We start from the raw sequence: 25,777 nt of genomic DNA on the forward strand, positions 1-25,777 counted from the left end.
TAATGTTTGGGGGTTCGAAGTAGTTTTCTAGGAAAAAATACTGGTTTTAACTTGTGAACAAAAAGTGTCCGAAATAGGGCTGGGGGTAAAGTGGTTAAAAAAAAAAAAAATGCATTTCACATGCACAGAAACCTGCTTTTGATTTATACAGCTGTATGTGCTGCTGGTGATGAACGGTTCTTCTAGTGTACTGAGTGCTAACAGAGACCGACTCGTAGGTTACCATTCCTTAGACTCAGTAAGCGCTGCACTGAACCAATCAGTGAAATGATTCGACTCTTCTCCCTGAACGGTTCATTACAAGCTTTGTTTCTGGCCAGCCATTCAGTGTGCTGGCCTGGGAGACGCTGATTGGTTAGAGGGAGGAGCTAAGCTCCTCACTCTAGGATCATATTACCCTGGAAGGTGGAGCTCCTCCCTCCCTGCCTCACTGGAAGTGTTCGGGTCAGAGAGCACACACAGACTAGCAGGCTGCTTTCCTGCACCCCGTGCCTCACCTCTCCCCCCTCCCCCAGAGCCCCCCCAGGCTGCACATTTTCTCACGCAAGATGGCGACCTGCATTGCCCGGAGCCCCGCCCCCCGGCGCACTCCGCTCTAGCCATGCTGACGGACGTGACAGGGGGCGGGACTAGAACCTGATTGGCTCCCGGAGTGACGTCCTGTACGCTCTGTGCTCGGGAAGGAGCTGAACCTGGAGAACGGTGTGGTGACGTCAGAGGAGAGCAGCCAATCGGCTTCCAGCTTTCCCCACAAAGTTGTGTCTTCCCTCTGGGCGCTGCTGGGTGAGGTATGTGTTGTGTTGTCAGTGCAATTTGTGTCGTGACGTCACACGGAGATCACTGATACATTGTATCCATGGAATGCATAGGAGGAAGCTGGATATTCAGTGCTGGGCTCCTCCATGGCAGTGCTGATTGCAGGTCTGTGATGTCATAACCTCCAGGTCATACATCATAACATACACCAACCATTCGCCATGACATCACACCTCTAGCACATAGACACTATATGGACAACATATGCCATGTGATACACTGACCATTCGCCATGACCTTACACTTCTAGCTAGCTCATATACACTATAAAGACAACATACGCCATGTGATACGCCGACCATTCACTATGACATCACACCTCTAGATTATATACACTATAAAGACAACATACGCCATGTGATATGCCGACCATTCACTATGACATCACACCTCTAGATTATATACACTATAAAGACAACATACGCCATGTGATATGCCGACTATTTGCCGCAACATCACACCTCTAACTCAAATACACTATAAAGACAACATACGCCATGTGATACGCCGACCATTCGCCATGACATCACACTTCTAGCTCAAGACAACATACGTCATGTGATACGCCAACTATTCGCCGCGACATCACACCTCTAGCTAATATGCACTATAAAGACAACATACGCCATATTATACACCGATCATTCGCCGTGACATCGCACCTCTAACTCATATACACTATATGGACAACATACACCATGTGATACGCTGACCATTCACCATGACATCACACCTCTAGCTCATATACACTATAAAGGCAACATACACCATGTGATACGCCAACCATTCACCGTGACATCACACCTCTAGCACATAGACACTATATGGACAACATATGCCATGTGCAGGGCCGGTGCTAGACTATTTTACGCCCTAGGCAAGACCAGCTACTCGCGCCCCCCCCCCCCCCCGCCCCCAAAAGATAAGGTAAAAAGGGAAGGGGTTAAAAACTCCTCTATATCATACCCAGTGACCCTGATGTGATGGTTCCTCTATGTTATGCTGTCATACCCAGTGACCCCCATATTCCTCCATGTCACACCTGGGGACCCTAATGTCCCTCTATGCCACACCAAGGGACCCCGATGATCCTCCATGTCACACCAGGGGCACCTGATGTTCCTCCGTGTCATACCCAGAGACCCTGATGTTTTTCTATGTCACACCTGGGAACCTCAATCCCCCATAGCACACCCAGGGACCCCAATTCCTCAAAACCCTGTTACACCCGGTGACCCCCTAACCCCCATGGCACACCTGGTGACCCTGATTGCCTTTCACACCAGGGAACCTCCATGCCACACCCAGGGACCCTGATCCCCTGTTCTGGGGACACTCACTGGGCGGTATGAAGAGAGTGGCCCGCACTCTGCCCTCCTTCACCGTGATCCTGCTGATTCCTTCTCCTAGGATGCTCCTCTCCAGAACCACAGTGCTCACCACAGCTCCAACCGGCTCCTGGTGAAGGGAGAAGCAGCAGTCAGCTTTGCACGTCCCTAATCCCCAACCTCCTCAGACCATTCCGGTGCCTCGTCGTTTCTGCTCCAGCAAAGGTGTCGCCCTCCAGTGCCAAGCTTGGGGTCAGGTTCAGCTCTCCTCTGCTCCCTGCTTAATACCGACCCAGGGAAATGAACGGCTGCCCATCAGCTCAGTACAGAGAGCCACTTCCTGCCCAGGGTTTACACCCCTCAGCTCCAGCCGAAGAGGATCATCATGCAGGCAGCACTCCTGTGGGCTCCCTTCCTGCCTCTTGGGCCCCCCCCCCCCAACAGTGGTGGAAAGCCAGAGCCTGGTAGTTCAGCCACTGCCCCAGACACCTGGCATCTTCCTCTGTCCATTCTTCCTCCCCCACTGCGGCCCCCTCCCCTCAGCTTACAAGGATCATTCATGATGGACAGAGAGTGCCGACTCATGGCTGCGCCTCTAGTTTGCAATGCGCCCTAGGCGGCTGCCTAGTTTGCCTAGTGGAAGCACCGGCCCTGGCCATGTGATACACTGACCATTCGCCATGACCTTACACTTCTAGCTAGCTCATATACACTATAAAGACAACATACGCCATGTGATACGCCGACCATTCGCCATGACATCACACCTCCAGTTCATATACACTATACAGACAACATACGCCATGTGATACGCCGACCATTCACTATGACATCACACCTCTAGATTATATACACTATAAAGACAACATCCGCCATGTGATATGCCGACTATTTGCCGCAACATCACACCTCTAGCTAATATGCACTATAAAGACAACATACACCATGTGATACGCCGACCATTCGCCATGACATCACACTTCTAGCTCAAGACAACATACGTCATGTGATACGCCAACTATTCGCCGCGACATCACACCTCTAGCTAATATGCACTATAAAGACAACATACGCCATATTATACGCCGACCATTCGCCGTGACATCACACCTCTTACTCATATACACTATATGGACAACATACACCATGTGATACGCCAACCATTCGCCATGACATCGCACCTCTAGCTCATATACACTATAAAGACAACATACGCCATGTGATACGCTGACCATTCGCCATGACATCACACCTCCAGCTCATATACACTATACAGACAACATACGCCATGTGATACGCCAACCATTCGCCGTGACCTCACACCTCTAGCTCATATACATTATAAAAGCAACATACGCAATGTGATACGCCGAGCATTCACTATGACATCACACCTCTAGCTCATGTACACTATAAAGACAACATACACCATGTGATACGCTGACCATTCGCCATGACATCACACTTCTAGCTCAAGACAACATACGCCATGTGATACGCCGACTATTCGCCGCGACATCACACCTCTAGCTAATATGCACTATAAAGACAACATACGCCATATTATACACCGACCATTCGCCGTGACATCACACCTCTAACTCATATACACTATATGGACAACATACACCATGTGATACGCTGACCATTCACCATGACATCGCACCTCTAGCTCATATACACTATAAAGACAACATACGCCATGTGATACGCCGACCATTCGCCATGACATCACACCTCTAGCTCATATACACTATAAAGGCAACATACACCATGTGATACGCCAACCATTCGCCGTGACATCACACCTCTAGATCATAGACACTATAAAGACAACATACACCAACCATTCGCCATGACATCACACCTCTAGCACATAGACACTATATGGACAACATATGCCATGTGATACACTGACCATTCACCATGACCTTACACTTCTAGCTCATATACACTATAAAGACAACATACGCCATGTGATACGCCGACCATTCGCTATGACATCACACCGCCAAAGATACGCATAGCTGATAGACGCAATGATATGGCAGGACGCTGCTTGGTGACCTCACAGTGTAAGAAAACGGCCGCACATCCAGGAATTCCAATTGCCTTTATTGGTCAAAGTCATGACACCAAGGACACCAACATGAGGTCACGTAGACGCGTTTCACACATACATCTCGTGCTTAATCATTGTAATGATTTCCTGGATGTGCGGCCGTTTATTTTCTTACAAGTTTTCCATGGAGGCGGGCCGGGGCCGGCACTCTTTAAAATATTCCACTTCAAGCTATCATCCCACGCCCGGAGCAGCGTTTTCTTCTCTTAGTATGGTGACCTCAGTGCTCCATGGTAGTACTGACCATGGGTCTGGGACATCACAACTCTACATCATACAGACAATAAAGATAACATACATATGATATCAATGTACAAATACTCTACTGGCGACAGTACAGTATAAAGAACAAACTATTCAGAGAAAGGGAATACAATAAGACACGGGGGCACTCACTAAAACTAGAGGAAAGGCGGTTTAACCTTAAAATACTTAAGGGGTTCTTCACTGTCAGAGCAGTAAGGATGTGGAATTCTCTTCCGCAAGCAGTGGGAAGAATAGTGCCCCATCGTTGGTGTCAGTGGGAGGAATAGTGCCCCATCGTTGGGTGTCAGTGGGAGGAATAGTGCCCCATCATTGGGTGTCAGTGGGAAGAATAGTGCCCCATCGTTGGTGTCAGTGGGAAGAATAGTGCCCCATCATTGGTGTCAGTGGGAGGAATAGTGCCCCATCGTTGGGTGTCAGTGGGAGGAATAGTGCCCCATTGTTGGGTGTCAGTGGGAAGAATAGTGCCCCATCGTTGGTGTCAGTGGGAAGAATAGTGCCCCATCATTGGGTGTCAGTGGGAGGAATAGTGCCCCATCGTTGGTGTCGGTGGGAAGAATAGTGCCCCATCGTTGGGTGTCAGTGGGAAGAATAGTGCCCCATCGTTGGGTGTCAGTGGGAGGAATAGTGCCCCATCGTTGGGTGTCAGTGGGAGGAATAGTGCCCCATCGTTGGTGTCGGTGGGAAGAATAGTGCCCCATCATTGGGTGTCAGTGGGAAGAATAGTGCCCTATCGTTGGGTGTCAGTGGGAGGAATAGTGCCCCATCGTCGGTGTCAGTGGAAAGAATAGTGCCCCATCGTCGGTGTCAGTGGGAAGAATAGTGCCCCATCGTCGGTGTCAGTGGGAAGAATAGTGCCCCATCGTCGGTGTCAGTGGGAAGAATAGTGCCCCATCGTCGGTGTCAGTGGGAGGAATAGTGCCCCATCGTTGGTGTCAGTGGGAAGAATAGTGCCCCGTCGTTGGTGTCAGTGGGAAGAATTGTGCCCCATCATCGATTTCAGTGAGAGGAAAAGTGTCCCATCATTGGTGTCAATGGGAGGTATAGTGCCCAATTACTGGTGTCAGTGGAAAGCCACCAACCACCACTAATAACCCGCTGTTCCTATGATCCCACAGGCCAAAGAGATGCCAAGGTGCATTGTGCAAGGATGCCCGCATTACTCTGGGAGGAAGAACAGCACCCCGGGGGTCACCTTCCACATGTTCCCCAAGAACCTTGCCACCATCAAGAAGTGGCTTCAGCAGATCGATCAGAACTTTGGTGATGTGGACGCCTTTGCACAGGGAGTCTTGGAGGGTAAGGCTGGCGTGATACGCATCTGCTCAGCGCACTTTGCCATCGAGTGCTACCGCTTTGTGGGGTCCCAGAAAATACTGTTGGAGGATGCTGTGCCAACCATCTTCCTGGGTAAGCCAGCTGTTAAGGTAGAGAGCTCCCTTTGTCCAGTGATTTTTCCGGATAAACAGAAGCCTGAAATCAAGATGGACAGTGCCGTTTATCCGGAGATTTTCCCAGAGAAGGAGAAGATGCCCATTAAAGCGGAGAGTGTCGTTGGTCCGATGATGTTTGCAAAGAAGGAGAAGACAGCTGTCAAGGTGGAGGCTGCCAAACCTCCGAAGCCTCCATCGAATAAAGGAATGCCAACGGTTGGGAGCATCCCAGACATGGAGGAGACAGCTGTGAATGTAGAGAGCACCGTCCCTCCCCTATATTGGAATATTCAGCCCCTCCAAATGCCAATTCTGCCTTTTCTTCCAGTCAATATGGCCAACCCTCTGTGGGGCAACAACGACCATGCTGTATCAAAATTAAACCCATGGTCAGCCAATGGTGGAGCCAACGTTGGACAGAAACATAATGTAGACACCTCTGTCCCTAAGGTTGAAGTTACAAAAGCAGAGAGCCATGTTGAAAATGTGATGAGCACAGACAATTTCCAGAATATGCAGGATGTAGAAAGTCACGCCAAGTTATCGAATGCAATATTTGGGGAGAATGACGTCTATGTCTCTGGCTGCTCCGGCAGCTCGTTGTCGCCGACGATCCTAAAGGAAGACAAATCTGTGCAATGGCCGGAGTATGAGACCAGCGGGCCGGCCTGGAAGGTTCTCCATGATCATTACTACAAAGTACGAAGAGCCATCGATCGTTCTGCGCTGAGGAACGGCATCGAGAGCTGCTACCAAGAGATGGACTCTGAGGGGGAATTGGTATGTAAGCTGCCATACTACTTCTTCTTCCCGTGCTTGCTTTCGTATTGTTGGACCTTATAACTGATCTCCAGGTAGATGGCTAAATACAAGGCTGGTAAAGCAGAATTCCATGGTTAAACCTAACTAGTCTTAAAAATGGTGTTGCCTGTTTGCAGCCCGCTCTGGTCCAGTCATGTGATCCTCTGTGCCAGCCAGTGGCAGCTGCAGGGGAGAGGAGGGATCACTCAACAACGGCTGGGAAAGCCTGGGAGCAGTGATTGCACCCATAGGGTCCCATAACTCATCTGTTGTTGGCAGTCCCTTCTCTCCCCTGCAGCTGTCGCTAGCTAACACAGGGGAGCCGGATCACGTAATCAGACTGGAGTGGGCTGAAAATAGATAAGTATATACATCAAAAAGCGTATTTTGATTGGTTTGCACAAAAGTTATTGCGTTTACTAAATAAGGGAAAGATTTTTGTCATTTTTGTTGTTTTTTTTTAACGAGTAATGGCGGCGATCTGCGATTTTTTTTTTTTTTTTTTTTTTTTTTTATTTTATTTTGCGGGACTGTGACATTGCGGCGGACAGATCGGACCCTTGACTGACATTTTTGACACTTTTGGGGGTACCAGTGACATTACTACAGTAATCAATGCTAAAAATATGCACTGTTACTGTAGTAATGACACTGGCAGGGAAGGGGTTAACTTTATTGGGTAAGGAGGGGTTAAGTGTGTCCCTAGGGGCGTGCTTCTAACTGTGATTGGCTGTGGCTTTTCATGTAACAGCAGAGATCTACGGTCCTACATAGCAGGACCGTATGATCTCTACTGCTACACAGGGGAGAATGACAGACGGCTTTGTTTACATCAGCCGTCTGACTTTCTCCCTCTGTAACTGCCGATCGCGAGTGACAGGCGGACATCGGGTCCTCCGGTCACACGCGCGGGGATCAGAGTGAGCGAGCGGGGGCGGGAGCGCGCCTCCGGCGGCACGCGCTCGCCCCCTATTGGCTCACAGGCGAGTGACGTACCGGTACGTCACTTTGCCTGCACGGGGCTGCCCGCCGCAGTATATGTACTTGCGGCGGTCGGCAAGCGGTTAATATCTCCTAAACCTGCACGGTTTAGTAGATATTTGCCCTGCATGCAGCCGCTGACGCTAGCGGCGCATGCGCGCTGAAGGTCCGGCAGACCTTCAGAGTTCCTCGCCGGGCACTTGCCGGAAAGTGACTCGCGCAGGAGTGACGTCATTGCGGCTCCGGCCACTCACAGCGCCAGAGCCGCCGAACCCGGAAGAGACGCCGAGGGATCATGTCAGCTCCCACAGGGATGTCCGGGGGTCCGTTTCGGGGCTTCGTTTTAAGGTAAGTATTTCATAATGAGCTAGTATGCGATGCATACTAGCTCATTATGCCTTTGTCTTGCAGGGTTTTTTTTTTTTTTTTTAGGCAGTATACAACCGCTTTAAACAAAGGATTTACTAAATAGACTGTGCACTTTGCAAGTGCAGTTGCACTTATTTTCCCCAGAGCTTAGGAAATGTGGTAAAGCTCTGCTGATTTCCATCATCCTAATCATGAACAAGCAAAACTGATTTTTTTTTAATTTTCCTTGCACCTGATTGGGTATGCTTTACAAAGTGAAGCTTTACCACATTAAAATTTACTTAGGAAAATTAGTGCAACTGTACTTTCAAAGTGCACAGTCTTCTTGCCTTTAGTAAATTCACCCCTATTTGTGTTTTTTAGGGATTTCCTTCTCACAATTTTTGGAACCTGTAGCTTTCTGTGTGAATATTTGATGAATATTTTCGGGTTTTTCCCGGCCTCCTCTCTTGTCTCACCTGTGGTCTGCCTTCTTCCCTTGCAGCTGGCCATCCTGCAGTATGTGACCAGCGTCTTATGGAGGAATCGGAGGAAGAAAGAGCTGAAGATGGAGCGGATTTTAAATCAAACCCTGGAGATCATCACACTTATCACTGGAGAGGTGAGGCCAGGACAGCCATCGCCAACATACTGAGCCAAGTTCACTGTTTTTTAACCACTTAAGCCCCGGAAGATTTTACCCCCTTCCTGACCAGGGGATTTTTTGCGATTTTTTTTTTTTTTTTTTTTTTTTTTTTTTTTTTTTTTTTTTTTTTTTTTTTTTTTTTTACTTCGTGACTTTAACTGACAATTGCGCGGTCGTGCGACGCTGTACCTAAACGAATTTGACGTCCCTTTTTTCCCACAAACAGAGATTTCTTTTGGTGGTATTTGATCACCTCTGCGATTTTTTGATCATGCGCTATAAACAAAAAAAGAGCGAAAATTTTGCAAAAATAACAATATTTTTCACATTTTTTATATGAAATTCCCAAACAAAAAAAATCAAAATTTTTTAACATTTTTGGCCAATTTGTTTTCTGCTACATACATTTGGTAAAAAAAAAAAAATCGCAAAAAGTGTATTTTGATTGGTTTGCGCAAAAGTTATTGCGTTTACTAACTAAGGGAAAGATTTGTCATTTTTGGTGTTTTTTTTTTAACGCGCAATGGCGGCGATCTGTGATTTTTTTCTTTTTTTTTTGAGGGACTGCGACATTGCGGCGGACAGATCGGACCCTTGACTGACATTTTTGACACTTTTGGGGGTACCAGTGACATTACTACAGTAATCAGTGTTATACATATGCACTATTACTGCAAAATGACACTGGTAGTGAAGGGGTTTACTTTTTTTTGAGAGGGAGGGGTTTTGTGTGTCCCTAGGGGCGTGATTCTTACTGTGATTGGCTGTGGCTTGAGGTGTAGGAACAGTGATCAACGGTCCTACATAGTATGATCACTGTTTCTACACAGGGGAGAGTGACAGGCGGCTTGTTTACATCAGCCGCCTGCCTTTCTTCCTCTGCACCGACGATCGGCGAGTGACCGGCGGACATCGGGTCCACAGGTCACACGCACGGACTTGCTGGGGAACGAGCCAGGGCGGGAGCTCGCCCGCTATTGGCTCCCCAAGCAAGTGACAGGCTAGTGACGTATATATACGTCACTTTGCCTGGCCGGGGCTGACTGCCGACGTATATCGTCGTGCGGCGGTCGGCAACCGGTTAAAGCAGAGTTCCGGGCAAAAAAAAATATTTTTTTTAGGTAAAAATCCCCCCGGGACAGTCAGGGCTAGTGCATTTCAGCAACAATAGCCTCTGAACTGTCCCCCGGGTTCACTTACCTTTTAGAAGAAAAACGTACCTTGAAAATGTCTTGTCCAGCGCTGCCATCTCAGGTGTGGGCAGCTGAAGCTGGAGCGTCCTGTTCGCTTTCCTCTTCGGTGACGTCGGAGTCCCAGAATGCCCTGCAACGGCCCTGCTCATCACTTCCAGTGCAGGCGCGTCATCCCTGCACAGCTTCTGGGCATGCCCTGAGGCTGTGCAGCAGGGAAACGACGATTATGAAAAAAAAAAAAAACAATATTTTTAAAATTTTGCTACATATTTCCCCCCCCCCCCAAAAAAAAAATTCAAAATCAAATTTTTTTTAACATTTTGGGCCAATTTGTTTTCTGCTACACATTATTGGTAAAAAGAAAAATCGCAATAAGCGTATTTTGATTGGTTTGCACAAAAGGTATCTCATCTACAAACTACAGGAAAGATTTGTCATTTTTGTTTTTTTTTTTTACTAGTAATGGCGGCGATCTGCGATTTTTTTTTTTTTTTTTTTTGCGGGATTGCAACATTGTGGCGGACAGATCGGACCCCTAACTGACATTTGACACTTTTGGGGGGACCAATGACATTACTACAGTAATCAGTGCTAAAAATATGCACTGTTACTGTAATAATGACACTGGCAGGGAAGGGGTTAACCCTGTGGCAGTTCACTGGCAATGACACTGGCAGGTCAAGGGGTTAAGGCTCGGTTCACACGTATGCGATGCGGGAAGGCTGTGAATTCGCAGCCTGTTCCCGCATCGCAAACGCACCCCTGGCAGTTCACACTGCCATATGCGATACGCTGGGGGTGTCAATGAAATCTTAACGACACCCCCAGTTTGATCGCATATCGCAGTGCGATCTTACAGTTCGCACAGGATCAGATCGCACAAGTGTGAACCACTGTGCGATCCGATCCTGATACGGCTCAAAAACAGGGTCATGTGCTATTTTACTGCGGGTGCAGTGTGAATTTAGCCATACAAAGTGTATGGCTGAATTCGCACCGCACACCCGATCGCATGTAATGAAGGAGCGGTGCGCTCCGATATTACATGTGATCGCCGCAGCCGCACATATGTGAACCGGCACTTAATGTGAGCCTAGGGGAGTGATTCTAATTGTGGGGGGGGCGTGGCTTCTGAAATGACCATAGAGACCTGTGATCCTATATAGAAGGGTCACAGGCGCTCTGTGATCATTCCAGGGAGAAGAACGGTCAGATGTGTTTACAACAGCTGACCGTCCTTCTCTCTTAGCGGGGAGCGATCGGGGGTGTCAGGCGGAGGTCGGAGCCGCCTGACCCGTGCATCGGCTTTCCCGCTGCCGAGTGGGGGCGCACGCTCGCCCCCTAGCTCCCTGCACGCTACTGAAGTATTCCTACGGCGGTTTGCGCAGGAGCGGCTACCTGCCGCAGTATAACTGTGGCGGGCGGACGTAAAGTGGTTAAGTAAAATGGAAGCTACAGCAGATAAAAATTAGGTCTCCTACCCTGCCAAACAGGCTTGTGCTGTGTTGCAGAGCTGTGTGAATATCAGAACTGGACGGAAAGATATATTTTTTGATGTTTCAAAATTATTTCTTTGTTTTACCAACAGGAGTGGGTGATTGTGAAGAAGGACTCCATCCACAAGGGAATCCACGAGCTGACTGGAGAGGTGAGTCACCTGGGGGGGAAGTGACGGAGGCTCCTTATCCGAGGTTCCTCTCGTATCCTGTCTGGATATTGCAGGCTTAAAGGGCACGTCCGCACCTACTGCATATTCTGGATGGCATACACCTGACAATTCTCTTCATTGTGTGTCACTGACAGCAGACATCATTTAGGTCGTTAGTTCACCTTTTAACCGCTTAACCCCAGGTAGATGTCCTGGGCTTTAAGTGGTTAAATCTGAATGATGATTGGAGCTGCAGACATCATACAAATATACACTGAACAAAATTATAATTGCAACACTTTTTTTTTTGCCCCCATTTTTCATGAGCGGAACTCAAAGATCTAAGAGTTTTTCTATGTACACAAAAGGCCGATTTCTCTCAAATATTATTATATTTATTATATGGGATTTATATAGCGCCGACAGTCTAGGCAGCGCTTTACAACTTGAGGGTAGACAGTACAAATACAATACACTTTAATACAGTAGGAATCCGAGGGCCCTGCTCATTAGAGCTTACAATCTAAGAGGGAGGGTCAAGAGATACAAAAAGGTAATAACTGTGGGGGATGGGCTGATGGAGAAAATAAAAGTACAGTTGTTAGGTGGATGCCAGATAGGTTTCTCTGAAGAGATGTGTTTTCAGGGATCGTCTGAAAGTAGACAAAGTAGGAGACAGTCGGACAGATTGGGGTAGAGCATTCCAGAGGATGGGAGAGGCTTGGGAGAAATCCTGGAGGCGAGCATGGGAAGAGGTTACAAGATAGCTAGAGAGCAGGAGAAGAGAGTTGGTTGGTATTTTGAGACCAGATTAGTGATGTAGCTGGGCGCCAAGTTCTGGATTGTTAACAATAAATATTATTCTAAATCTGTGTTAGTGATCACTTCTCCTTTGCCGAGATAATCCATCCACCTCACAGGTGTGGCATATCAAGATGCTGATTAGACAGCAGGATTATTGCACAGGTGTGCCTTAGGCTGCCCACAATAAAAGTCACTCTAAAATGTTTAGTTTTATCACACAGCACAATGCCACAGATGGCGCAAGTTTTGAGGGAGCGTGCAGTTGGCATGCTGACTGCAGGAATGTCCACCAGAGCTGTTGCCCGTGAATTGAATGTTCATTTCTCTACAATAAGCCCTGTCATCCCTCTCTCTCTGCGCCACCCCCTCTCTCTCCCTGTCACCCCCTCTCTCTCTGTGTCACCCCTCTCTCTCTCCCTGTCACCCCTCTCTCTCTCCCTGTCACCCCTCTCTCTCTCCCTGTCACCCCTCTCTCTCTCCCTGTCACCCCTCTCTCTCTCCCTGTCACCCCCTCTCTCTCCGTGTCACCCCCTCTCTCTCCGTGTCACCCCTCTCTCTCTCTCCCTGTCACCCCTCTCTCTCTCTCTCTCTCTGTCACCCCCCTCTCTCTGTGTCACCCCCCTCTCTCTCCCTGTCACCCCTCTCTCTCCCTCTCTCTCTGTGCCACCCCCCTCTCTCTCCCTGTCCTCCCTCCCTCTCCCGGTCACCCCTCTCTCTCTTTGCCACCCCCTCTCTCTCTCCCTGTCATCCCTCTCTCTCCCTGTCATCCCTCTCTCTCCCTGTCACCCCTCTCTCTCTCCCTGTCACCCCTCTCTCTCTCTGTGTCACCCCCTCTCTCCCCCTGTCACCCTCTCTCTCTCTGTGCCACCCCCCTCTCTCTCCCTGTCACCCTCTCTCTCTCTCTGTGCCACCCCCCTCTCTCTCCCTGTCACCCTCTCTCTCTCTCTCTGTGCCACCCCCCTCTCTCTCCCTGTCACCCCTCTCTCTCTGTGCCACCCCTCTCTCTCTGTGCCACCCCTCTCTCTCTGTGCCACCCCTCTCTCTCTGTGCCACCCCTCTCTCTCCCTGTCACCCCTCTCTCTCCCTGTCACCCCTCTCTCTGTGCCACCCCCTCTCTCTCCCTGTCACCCTCCTCTCTCTCCCCGTCACCCCTCTCTCTCTGTGCCACCCCCTCTCTCTCCCTGTCACCCCTCTCCCGGTCACCCCTATCTCTCTGCCACCCCCCTCTCTCTCCCTGCCATCCCTCTCTCTCTGTGCCACCCTCTCTCTCTCTCTCCCCAGTCCCCCCTCTCTCTCTGTGCCACCCCCCTCTCTCTCTCCCTGTCACCCCTATCTCTCTGCCACCCCCCTCTCTCTCCCTGCCATCCCTCTCTCTCTGTGCCACCCTCTCTCTCTCTCTCCCCAGTCCCCCCTCTCTCTCTGTGCCACCCCCTCTCTCTCCCTGTCACCCCTATCTCTCTGCCACCCCCCTCTCTCTCCCTGCCATCCCTCTCTCTCTGTGCCACCCTCTCTCTCTCTCCCCAGTCCCCCCTCTCTCTCTCTGCCACCCCCCTCTCTCTCCCTGCCATCCCTCTCTCTCTGTGCCACCCCTCTCTCTCTCCCCCTGTCACCCCTCTCTCTCTGTGCCACCCCCTTTCTCTCCCTGTCACCCCTCTCTCTCTCTCTCTCTCTCTCTCTCTGCCACCCCCTCTCTCTCCCTGCCATCCCTCTCTCTCTGTGCCACCCCCTCTCTCTCTCTCCCCCTGTCACCCCTCTCTCTCTGTGCCACCCCCCTCTCTCTCCCTGCCATCCCTCTCTCTCTGTGCCACCCCCTCTCTCTCTCTCTCCCCCTGTCACCCCTCTCTCTCTGTGCCACCCCCCTCTCTCCCTGTCTCCTTTTTCTGCTGGAGTTTGTGTGGTATGGGTGAAGTGGTACATATCATGTGTTAAAAGAAACACATACCATTTATCAAAGAAAGATATTATTACAAAAGTTAATTCCTAAAAAAGCAGTTGTTCAACTCTAAATCCTGAGACTATTATGTGGGTTGACTGTCCCATCAACCTTACCCCTATTCATTCTCTCTGTCAAACGCTCCCCCTCTGTCTCTCTCTGTCAAACGCTCTCCCTTTCTCGGGGGGGGGGGGTTACAGCTCCTCGCCAAGAGCGCTGGAGACCCTAGTTACGCCCCTTCCCATCCCCCCTCTGTCCCCGCTGTACTTACCTTTGTCAGTGATGAGCTGTATAGTGTAACAGTCCAGGGATTTTAAACCCCCACTCTTCTTCCTCTTTTTTTTTTTGCAGCACTTCTGGGACAAATCAGAGCTATTCTCTGTGCCAGCACTGACCAATCAGAATCACTCTGATCCATCCTGGAAAAGCTGCAGAAAGAAGATGGAGAAGAGTGGGGATTTCAAATCCCCGGACCACTACAACAGCTGTGTGGACCCTGACAGCTCATTACCTATGGGGGTAAGCACAGCAGGGCCTGGGGGAGGGGTGGGAAGAATATTTTCAAAAAAGGTAAAATGTATACTGTAAAGTCTAACTCCAGACAAAATGGTTGATTTTTTTTTTTTTTTTTCATTTTTATTAATATTTATTTTATTTATTTATTTATTTGTTATCACTATTTATTATTTTGTTTTGTTTTAATATTTTTATGGAAGGTTGTCAGGCTTTATTGCCATCTGTTGGCGGAGATTTCTCCTCACTTCTCGTTAGGGCACAGAGGGGAAACGTTTCTTTTGTGCTGCTGTTGCATTTATTCCCTCACTTCCAGTCTAGAAGAATATATATTCGAATTGTTACTCATTATCCAAAAAAATTAAGTTTTTAAAGCACTGATTTTAGGAAAGGATTTTTTTTTCATTTGCTTAAATAAAGGAGATATAAAATAAATTCATGCTTCAAGTCAACCATTTATCATTTTCCTTCCACTTCACAATTCTGTGCCACTTTGTGTCGGTCTATCACATAAAATCCCAATAAAATACATTTTATGTTTTTGGTTGTAACATGACAAAATGTGAAAAATTTCAAGGAGGTATAAATATTTTTGCACTAGTTAGGGCATGCAGTGCCTTGGAAAAGTAAACTTAGATATTACAGAAGAATAATAGTTATTAAAGCCAATTTGGAATCCATTTGATTAATTCAGTTAAAATTTGATTATTTTGGGAAATTCTGTGACTGGTGTCCTATGTTTTTTAATTTACAATCCTATTTATAATTATTAGCTTATTTTTATTTTATGTTAAATAAATTCAGTATTTTATTTATTTAGGTTTTTCTTTATCACTATTTATTTTTTTTATTATTTTCATTATCTGGTAATTTGGGATAGTCTGTGACTGGTGTTTGATTTCTCAACTTTATTTTTTTTTTTTTATTTGCTTCTTACCTTTTTGATCTTATTTTTTTTATATTCATAGGTACGTTTTTTTATATTCATTAGGTAAATTTTAAATCATTTAGCATTCATTGACTGGTGTCCTATTTTTTTAAATTTACAATTTTATTTTTAATTATTAGCTTATTTTATGTTGAATACATTTTGTATTTTATTTATTTAGGTTTTTCTTTATCACTATTTATTATTTTATTTTATCATTTTCATTATCTGGTAATTTGGAATAGTCTGTGACTGGTGTTTTGATTTTTGAACTTTATTTTTTTTAATTTTATTTGCTTCTTACGTTTTGATCTTATTTTTTTATATTCATAGGTTAATTTAAATTATTTAGCATTCATTGACTGCTGTCCTGTTTTTTTTTTTTTTTTTATTTACAATCCTATTTTTAATTATTACATTATTTTTATTTTATGTTGAATACATTTTGTATTTTATTTATTTAGGTTTTTCTTTATCACTATTTATTAATTTATTTTATCATTTTCATTATCTGTTAATTTGGGATATTCTGTGACTAGTGTTTGATTTTTCAACTTTATTTTTTGTTTTTTTATTTGCTTCTTACTTTTTGATCTTATTTTTTTATATTCATAGGTTAATTTAAATCATTTAACATTCATTGACTGGTGTCCTATTTTTTAATTTACGGTCTTATTTTTAATTAACTTTTTTTTATTTTATGTTGAATACATTTTTGTATTTTATTTAGGTTTTTCTTCATCACTATTTATTATTTTTATTTTATTATTTTTATTATCTGTTAATTTGGGATAGTCTGTGACTGGTGTTTGATTTTTCAACTTTATTTATTTATTTTTTTTTTTTATTTGCTTCTTACTTTTTGATCTTATTTTTTTTTTATATTCATAGGTTACTTTAAATATTTAGCATTCATTGACTGGTGTTCTATTTTGGGGGCACAGATTTAATAGAAGATTTTTTTTTTATTTGCTATAAATAAAATAAAAATAAAGGAGATATAAAAAATATATTGTACTACGGGATCGAAGAAATAAGTGACGGTTATTATATCTGAATCAAATCAGATTTTAAATATTAGTGTGGGCAGGGCAGCCAGCGTTAAATGTGGGTGGGATCCTCATGGTCTTCATATACAGATCTGTGATCCTGCACCGGATTGGATGAATTTAGAGAACCTCTTCTGCCAGAGAAAATGTACCCCCAACAACCAATCCACATCAATGTTTCATTACTTCAGAATGAAAGCTGAGCCCTGATTGGTCTCTGCTTTTTGCTCCAGTTTTCAGAACTCTGGCTGACGTGGCGCCTGTTTTCCAGGTCCCGGTGAAGTGCGATAATGTGGCGGTCTTCTTCACTATGGATGAATGGAGCTACATAGAGAGACACAGGCAGGAATATGTGGAAACGGTGGCAGATAGCGGTCCAGTAAAACGCACCTGGCAGGTCCGGGAACACTGGGATTCAGGTAAATGCTGACTGCTCCACACACTACTGGCTGGGGGGGGGTCGCTGTATTTTAACTAGTGGTGCAGCAAAATTTAAATTCTGAACCGAAACAGAAAATTCAGAATGCACTTTGCCAAAACCCGAATTGGAAAATTTTCTAAAAATTATATATATATTTTTTTATATATAATAAATTGTATTATATTCTCCTTTTTAATTAAGATCATGAATTTAAATGGAACAGGAAATTCAGAATGCACTTTGCCGAAAATTTTCTAAAAAAATAATACAATTTATTATATATAAAAAAAATATATATTTTCCCCTTTTTAATTAAGATCATGAATTTAAATGAAACAGAAAATTCAGAATGCACTTTGCCAAAAACCAAAATGGAAAATTTTCTAAAAAAAATCTATATATATTTTTTTATATATAATAATTGTATTATATTTCACTTTTTAATTAAGATCATGAATTTAAATGAAACAGAAAATTCAGAATGCACTTTGCCGAAAACCAAAAATGGAAAATTTTCTAAAATCTATATATATTTTTTTATATATAATAATTGTATTATATTTCACTTTTTAATTAAGATCATGAATTTAAATGAAACAGAAAATTCAGAATGCACTTTGCCGAAAACCAAAATGGAAAATTTTCTAAAATAATATATATATATATATATATATATATATATATATATATATATATATATATATATATATATATATATATATATATATAATATAATTTTTTTTTTTTTATATATATAATAATTGTATTCCACTGTTTAATTTAAGATCATGAATTTAAATGAAACAGAAAATTCAGAATGCACTTTGCTGAAAACCAAAATGGAAAATTTTCTAAAAAAATCTATATATATTTTTTATATATATATAATAATTGTATTATATTCCACTTTTTAACTAAGATCATGAATTTAAATAAATATAAATTAAAAAAATAAATAAATAAAATCTAGCAACGTAAAATAACTTTTATTGAAAGTAACACAAAAATTGGACAGAAACAATGAAATATGCTGGCCAGTAATTTAGTCTACATTCCCACTAGTGCGACTCCATGGTCGCACAATTTAGAGTGTGACTTTGATCCGACTTTTCACTCTCTGGATCAGAGTCACATCAAAGTAGGTGCAGGAACCTCTTCAAAGTCGCTGCAACTTTAAGGCCCCTTTCGCACGGGCTTTCCGATCCGGTCCCTGTCAGTTTTTCAGGCGGACCTGATCGGATTCTCCATGCATCCCTATGGAGCGGCGGGTGTCAGCGGTGACATGTCCTCTGACACCCTCTGCTATCTGATCCTGTCCGTGAAATCCAGACGGATGGAAACCCTATTTTCCATCCGTCTGGAGGATCGGATCGGATGAAAACAAACACTTGGTCCGTTCTCATCCGATCTCCCATAGAGGAGAGCGGGGATCTGACAGCTCCATCTTTGCAAAGTAAGCAGAGATGGAGCTGTCATCCGCCTGCTCAGCGGGGATCAGCGGATCGATCCCCGCTGAGCAAACTGGAGTCCACCGGGCGGAAAGTCTGTGTAAAAGGACCCTAAGTCGCACCGATTTGAACAGCTGCCACTGAAATTGTGGCCAAACTTGCATGACAAGTCGCACTAAAAGAAACTGAGCCTTAAAAAACAAGAAAATAGAAAACAAAACAAAAAGGGGATGGACAGGCAAAACAGATTTTATAGCTAATCTTTTCGGCCATTATCAGCACTTTTTTTTTTTCCCCCTTTTTCTTTTATTGGGGAAACGCAGATAACCTTATTTTCAGCTGATAATTTTCGGAGGCTGATATAAGGGTGCATTCCTAATTCTAACATTACAGCCTGACAGGACTGTACATATAGCAGTGCCACAATGCTTTGGCTTTAACCACTTGTGGACCTCCCACTGTAAACTGCAGCAGGGCGGCCCTTCAGTGCGAAATCACGTACCTGTACATCATTTCCAATTCTGGGTCTAGGGCGCGCATGCACGCTGTCGATGACCCACTCCTGCAGTGATTGTACACAGCGGGGGCCAATCAGTGGGTCCGGCAGACCCGATGTTCGCCAGCACCCAGCGATCATTTCCGAGAGAGGCAGCACGGCGGTCTGCCTATGTAACCAAGGCAGATCGCCGTTCTGTCAGAGGGGAAGAGAGAGATCTTGTGTTTCTGCTAAATATATATATATATTTATATACATACATACATACACAAATATATATATATATATATATATATATATATATATATATATATATATATATATGCAGGGCTCAAAATTTCAAGTCATGAGCTACTAGCCAGGCCTTAAGAGTTACTCGCCACTTGTTGCCCCACCCAAACCCTACCCTGCTCCGCCCCTAAACACGCCCTCATAAAATATCTCATAAAATTACACTGTTAAATGTTTTATTCAGAATTAAGTTAAAAAAAATATGCCCCCTTTCAATGCAGAGTGCCCACAGCGTGCCCCCTTTCAATGCAGAGTGCCCACAGCGTGCCCCCTTTCAATGCAGAGTGCCCACAGCGTGCCCCCTTTCAATGCAGAGTGCCCACAGCGTGCCCCCTTTCAATGCAGAGTGCCCACAGCGTGCCCCCTTTCAATGCAGAGTGCCCACAGCGTGCAGAGAGACAATAGTGCACTTACCTGATGCAGCTGCGGCTTCTCCTCAATCCTCCGCATCTCCTCCTCCTCCTTGGCCAATGGCAATTGTTCGCCTTCCGGACAATCAGGAAACGGGTCTCGGACCCGCTTCCTAATTGTCCAGGAGAAGGATCAGGAGGAGGATCCGTGTGACAATAGCGAATATTCATGAATGAATATTCGCTATTGTCACACAATGGGTGGGCTCGGGGCGCACTGCTCTGCGCCCCGGGTCCGCCCTTTTCTTACAGCACAGCCCTTACTTGCCATCCTCATCATTCCACTCGCAAAAGTGGAATTTTTGAGGGCTGTATATATATATATATATATATACAGTGGGTACGGAAAGTATTCAGACCCCCTTAAATTTTTCACTCTTTGTTATATTTCAGCCATTTGCTAAAATCATTTAGGTTCATTCTTCTTCCTCATGAATGTACACATAGCACCCCATACTGACAGAAAAACACAGAATTGTTGACATTGTTGCAGATTTTTAAAAAAAGAAAAACTGAAATATCACATGGTCCTAAGTATTTAGACCCTTTGCTGTGACACTCATATATTTAACTCAGGTGCTTTCCATTTCTTCTGATCATCCTTGAGATGGTTCTACACCTTCATTTGAGTCCAGCTGTGTTTGATTATACTGATTGGACTTGATTAGGAAAACCACACACCTGTCTATATAAGACCTTCCAGATCACAATGCATGTCAGAGCAAATGAGAATCATGAGGTCAAAGGAACTGCCTGAAGAGCTCAGAGACAGAATTGTGGCAAGGCACAGATCTGGCCAAGGTTACAAAAAGATTTCTGCTGTACTTAAGGTTCCTAAGAGCACAGTGGCCTCCATAATCCTCAAATGGAAGACGTTTGGGACGACCAGAACCCTTCCTAGAGCTGGCCGTCCGGCCAAACTGAGCTATCGGGGGAGAAGAGCCTTGGTGAGAGAGGTAAAGAAGAACCCAAAGATCACTGTGGCTGAGCTCCAGAGATGCAGTCAGGAGATGGGAGAAAGTTGTAGAAAGTCAACCATCACTGCAGCCCTCCACCAGAACGGGCTTTATGCAGCCTCTCCTCAGTGTAAGACACATGAAAGCCCGCATGGAGTTTGCTAAAAAAACACCTGAAGGACTCCAAGATGGTGAGAAATAAGATTCTCTGGTCTGATGAGACCAAAATAGAACTTTTTGGCCTTAATTCTAAGCGGTATGTGTGGAGAAAACCGGGCACTGCTCATCACCTGTCCAATACAGTCCCAACAGTGAAGCATGGTGGTGGCAGCATCATGCTGTGGGGGTGTTTTTCAGCTGCAGGGACAGGACGACTGGTTGCAATCGAGGGAAAGATGAATGCGGCCAAGTACAGGGATATCCTGGACAAAAACCTTCTCCAGAGTGCTCTGGACCTCAGACTGGGCCGAAGGTTTACCTTCCAACAAGACAATGACCCTAAGCACACAGCTAAAATAACGAAGGAGTGGCTTCACAACAACTCCGTGACTGTTCTTGAATGGCCCAGCCAGAGCCCTGACTTAAACCCAATTGAGCATCTCTGGAGAGACCTAAAAATGGCTTTCCACCAACGTTTACCATCCAACCTGACAGAACTGGAGAGGATCTGCAAGGAGGAATGGCAGAGGATCCCCAAATCCAGGTGTGAAAGACTTGTTGCATCTTTCCCAGAAAGACTCCTGGCTGTATTAGATCAAAAGGGGGCTTCTACTAAATACTGAGCAAAGGGTCTGAATACTTAGGACCATGTGATATTTCAGTTTTTCTTTTTTAATAAATCTGCAACAATGTCAACAATTCTGTGTTTTTCTGTCAGTATGGGGTGCTATGTGTACATTCATGAGGAAGAAGAATGAACTTAAATGATTTTAGCAAATGGCTGCAATATAACAAAGAGTGAAAAATTTAAGGGGGTCTGAATACTTTCCGTACCCACTGTATATATATATATATATATATATATATATATATATATATATATATATATATATATATATATATATACACATACATACATACATATATGTATGTACGCATGCATTTCTATAACTATATATATATATATATATATATATATATATATATATATATATATATATATATATATATATATATATATACACACACACACAAGTAGTTAAATAAAGTAGTAGTTAAAAGTAGTAGATAGAACCCGGAGGCTGATTGGTTTTTATGCAGAGCTGCGCCGGATTTTGCACTCTCTGGTGTTAGTAAATCGCCCCCCACTGTGTCCTTTTTTTTTTTTTTTTTTTTTTTTTATACCAATCAAGCTTTGTTACATTTATTGTGAATTTGCTCTGTTTGGTTATTTCTCTATCATTGTGTTGTTCTCCTTCAGAAGAAGAAGAGTACTTTAGTGAGGTGGAGGAGGAGGAGGAGGAAGAGGAAGAAGAGGTCGAAGACTCTCCAAAGAGGAAAAGCTCCCCAGAATGGAAGCCAGGGTGCGATTCCTTGGACTCGGCAGAAGAGGAGGAAGACAACAACCTGAATCACCCAATAACTACTGAGAACGGAGTCCAAGGAGAATCTGAGCCTGAGACCAGCAGTCTGACTGTTATAGAGGAGGAGGCACAGTATAACTGTGACGCATGTGGGGAACGTCTGATGTCTAAGGAGGACCTGATAAGGCACAAAGCCATAAACCACGCCGTCAAACGCTACCCGTGCCCCATCTGCGGCATCCAGTACGACTACAAATCTCAGTTTATCATCCATCAGCGGGCCCACACCGGAGAGAAGCCCTTTGTGTGCCAAGAGTGCGGGGCCAGATTTGGCCACAAGAGCAGCTACCTCGTCCACGAGAGGCGGCACAAAGAAGGGAAGACCTTTGAATGTGACAAGTGCGATCGGCGGTTCGACAAGAAGTGTGAGCTGGTCAAGCACGAAAAAACGCACGCCCAGAAAAAACGCCACAAGTGTCACAAATGCGGAAAGAGGTATTCAAACCGATCGACGTTAATGAGACATAAATGGGCCCATAAGGGTGAATGAAGGCGCCTTTTGGCGCCGAGAACGTTCGGAGCATTAACCAAACATTGACTTTTTTTCGGCATGTGAAGACGCTTGGCTGCGTTGGCCAGCCGTTAAGTTGTTCGTGAGATGTTGGGTTGAGTTTGTGCGTTCGTTTTGCTTTGGAGCTCACAGTTTTAATGTGATTGTTTGTTACATTCCACCTCCACAGTTTTCTCTTCAGTTAAAATTTTGTAACATTTATTGCAGAAGAATGCACCGCTCTCCAACCAAAATCACCGACTTCTGCGATTATTGGTATCCTAGAGTTGTAATTTCAACAAGTGTTACAGACAGGTATGAGCCCCCTCCATAGGAGCTGTACCACAAAGATGGGACACACCGATGTGTGGGTGATGACCTCTGCCTCCAGGACACTGGCAAACACAGTGGGAGGGGCTCTGACTTTACTTTGTCTGGGATTGGCTGGGAAGGTCCCAGTCACGTCAACAGTTTTTGTCAACGAAATCATGGAAACCACATCAGTATTAGTGCACATATTCAATATTCAGACAAGAACTGGAGCCAGAGTGCAGGATTCCTGCGTAATTCACATTTGCATCTTTTTCCCATCGGGAGCTGGCCCTTTACGGGCATCTTAACACCTGAAACTGGAAGGATGGGTTCCTGATTATTGGCTGTCACATGTAGCATGTGATCAGGATCCTGCCTTACCAGCTTCTGATCATTGGTTGTCCCATTAATCATAATTGGGATCCTGTCTTCCCAGTTCCTGATCATTGGCTGTTATATTGATCATGTGATTGGGATCCTGTCTTACCAGTTCCTGATCATTGGCTGTTACATTAATCATGTGATTGGGATCCTGTCTTACCAGCTCCTGATCATTGGCTGTTATATTGATCATATGATCAGGATACTGTCTTACCACCTCCTGATCATTGGCTGTTACATTGATCATGTGATCAGGATCCTGCCTTACCAGCTCCTGATCATTGGCTGTTACATTGATCATGTGATTGGGATCCTGTCTTACCAGTTCCTGATCATTGGCTGTCACATTGATCATCTGATCGGGATACTGTCTTACCAGTTCTTGATTATTGGCTGTCACATTGATCATGTGATCGGGATACTGTCTTACCAGTTCTTGATCATTGGCTGTTACATTGATCATGTGATCAGCATCCTGCCTTACTAGCTTCTGATCATTGGTTGTCACATTAATCATGTGATCGGGATCCTGTCTTCCCAGTTCCTGATCATTGGCTGTCACATTGATCATGTGATCAGGATACGGTCTTACCAGTTCTTGATCATTGGCTGTTATATTGATCATGTGTTTAGGATCCTGCATTACCAGCTTCTGATCGTTGGTTGTTACATTAATCATGTGATCGGGATCCCGTCTTACCAGTTCCTGATCATTGGCTGTCACATTGATCATGTGATCAGGATACTGTCTTACCAGTTCTTGATCATTGGCTGTCACATTGATCATGTGATCGGGATAATGTCTTACCAGTTCCTGATCATTGGCTGTCACATTGATCATGTGATCGGGATCCTTTCCTACCAGTTCTTGATCAATGGCTGTCACGTTGATCATGTCATCAGGGTACTGTCTTTCCAGCTCTTGATCATTGGCAGTTGCATTGATCAGGATCATACCTTACCTGCTCTTGATCATTGCTAGAAGAAAGCTGTTGATGACAGTGCAGTTCCAGTGATGGGGGCGTGGAATACCGGTTGTATGCATTATTTTGACAGCATAGCAGAAGGCCCACCACTGTTCTGCCACATTCATCCATATGGCCAGCAGGGTTAAAGTGTATGTATCTGGACAGGGATGACCTCGCAACCTGTATACAGTATGTTTGAAGAATACAGTTTTTGTACTGGATGTTCAACACTTTTTTTGTACGAATTTCCTTCACGCACTGCCTTCCGCTGTATTCTTGATATGCTGTTTGTCTTTTCTTGTTTTTGTTAAGAAAAAAAAAAAAACAGTAAGGTATGTTCAGCATCATGTCTCAATGTATATCGTTTTAAGCAAATCATTTTTATGAATCTGTTGCAAAGTTTGCTATTTAGAGATCCTGCCAGTAACAGCACTTCCTTTTGCAGGCTGACAACGCTAAGCCACTGTCCCACAGTTAGCTGTTTGTGTTCTCAGCCTATTGTAGGCGTTCCTTCAGTTGGCCGCTGGGGTACCTGTCTGTCTAATAGACCTTGTAGACAGCCCAATGTAACGCTCCTTGCGTTTCTTATAAGGTGTGGATTTTCAGCTGCAGAAGTAGTTCCACGTCAGTAGTCATGTAGGAGATATGCTGAGATACCAATCCCAACCTCAATGACTCATCATGTATGGAAGGTCTTATTTCAGCCAGTAAATACACACAGTAATTAAGCTGGTTCCTAGTGTGACTTTATATACATGTGGTAAGACAATGATAAAGGTCTTAGGGATAGGTTTGAGTGGAAGTGGTAGGTGACAGACACTTGAGGTGAGACAGTGCAGATGGATGCAGGAAGGGTTAGCGATCATGTATGATAACAGATGACAGAGTAGCAGGTGCATACAGGAGAGATCAACCCAGTGCAGGAAATAGTAGCAGTAGCCTCATGAGCCAGCAATCTAGTTATGCAGATGTAAAAGACAGTCCTTGCTATGCAGAGCTAAATAGTGTAAGCCTAGTACAAGTCTATAGAGATTTCCCCTGTGGGGTACTTAGCACTAATAGCGATAGCCGAAGGATCGCTCAGGAGATGCGGATGATCCAGTAGCAGGATGCAGGGATCAGCGCAGCGAGGTTCGTCAGCGAGGAGAGCTTGCAAGCATGGAAGCTTCAAGCAAGATTAGTATCCAGGTACTGGTGTTTGAACGAACACATGT

General features: G+C 44.8%; 1 protein-coding gene across 2 annotated transcripts; it reads left to right on the forward strand.

Annotated features, from left to right (window-relative positions):
* Positions 1–667: 667 nt before the first annotated feature.
* Positions 668–23,418, forward strand: LOC309567100 (uncharacterized protein). Of its 2 annotated transcripts, XM_082272430.1 has the most exons (7): positions 669–788; positions 5,649–6,743; positions 8,599–8,715; positions 11,521–11,580; positions 14,669–14,836; positions 17,079–17,226; positions 22,253–23,418. In XM_082272430.1, exons 2-7 carry the CDS (start codon positions 5,658–5,660, stop codon positions 22,900–22,902), a joined length of 2,229 nt encoding a protein of 742 aa, XP_082128556.1. In that variant the 5' UTR covers positions 669–788; positions 5,649–5,657; the 3' UTR covers positions 22,903–23,418. The 2 variants fall into 2 exon arrangements, with proteins under 2 accessions (XP_082128555.1, XP_082128556.1); XM_082272429.1 differs by lacking the exon at positions 14,669–14,836 and having other exon boundaries at positions 668–788.
* The last annotated feature ends 2,359 nt before the right edge of the window (positions 23,419–25,777 follow it).

The sequence above is a fragment of the Pelophylax lessonae genome (assembly GCF_965119305.1).
Source record: "Pelophylax lessonae genome assembly, chromosome: 11".
NCBI classification, from domain to species: domain Eukaryota; kingdom Metazoa; phylum Chordata; class Amphibia; order Anura; family Ranidae; genus Pelophylax; species Pelophylax lessonae.

Excerpts from the sequence above, each read along its gene's own strand:
- LOC309567100 (XM_082272430.1), top strand. The coding sequence starts at position 5,658 with ATGCCAAGGTGCATTGTGCAAGGATGCCCGCATTACTCTGGGAGGAAG. Across the intron at positions 8,716-11,520 it reads TCACACTTATCACTGGAGAG|GAGTGGGTGATTGTGAAGAA; the intron begins GTGAGGCCAGGA and ends TTTTACCAACAG. Across the intron at positions 11,581-14,668 it reads TCCACGAGCTGACTGGAGAG|CACTTCTGGGACAAATCAGA; the intron begins GTGAGTCACCTG and ends TTTTTTTTGCAG.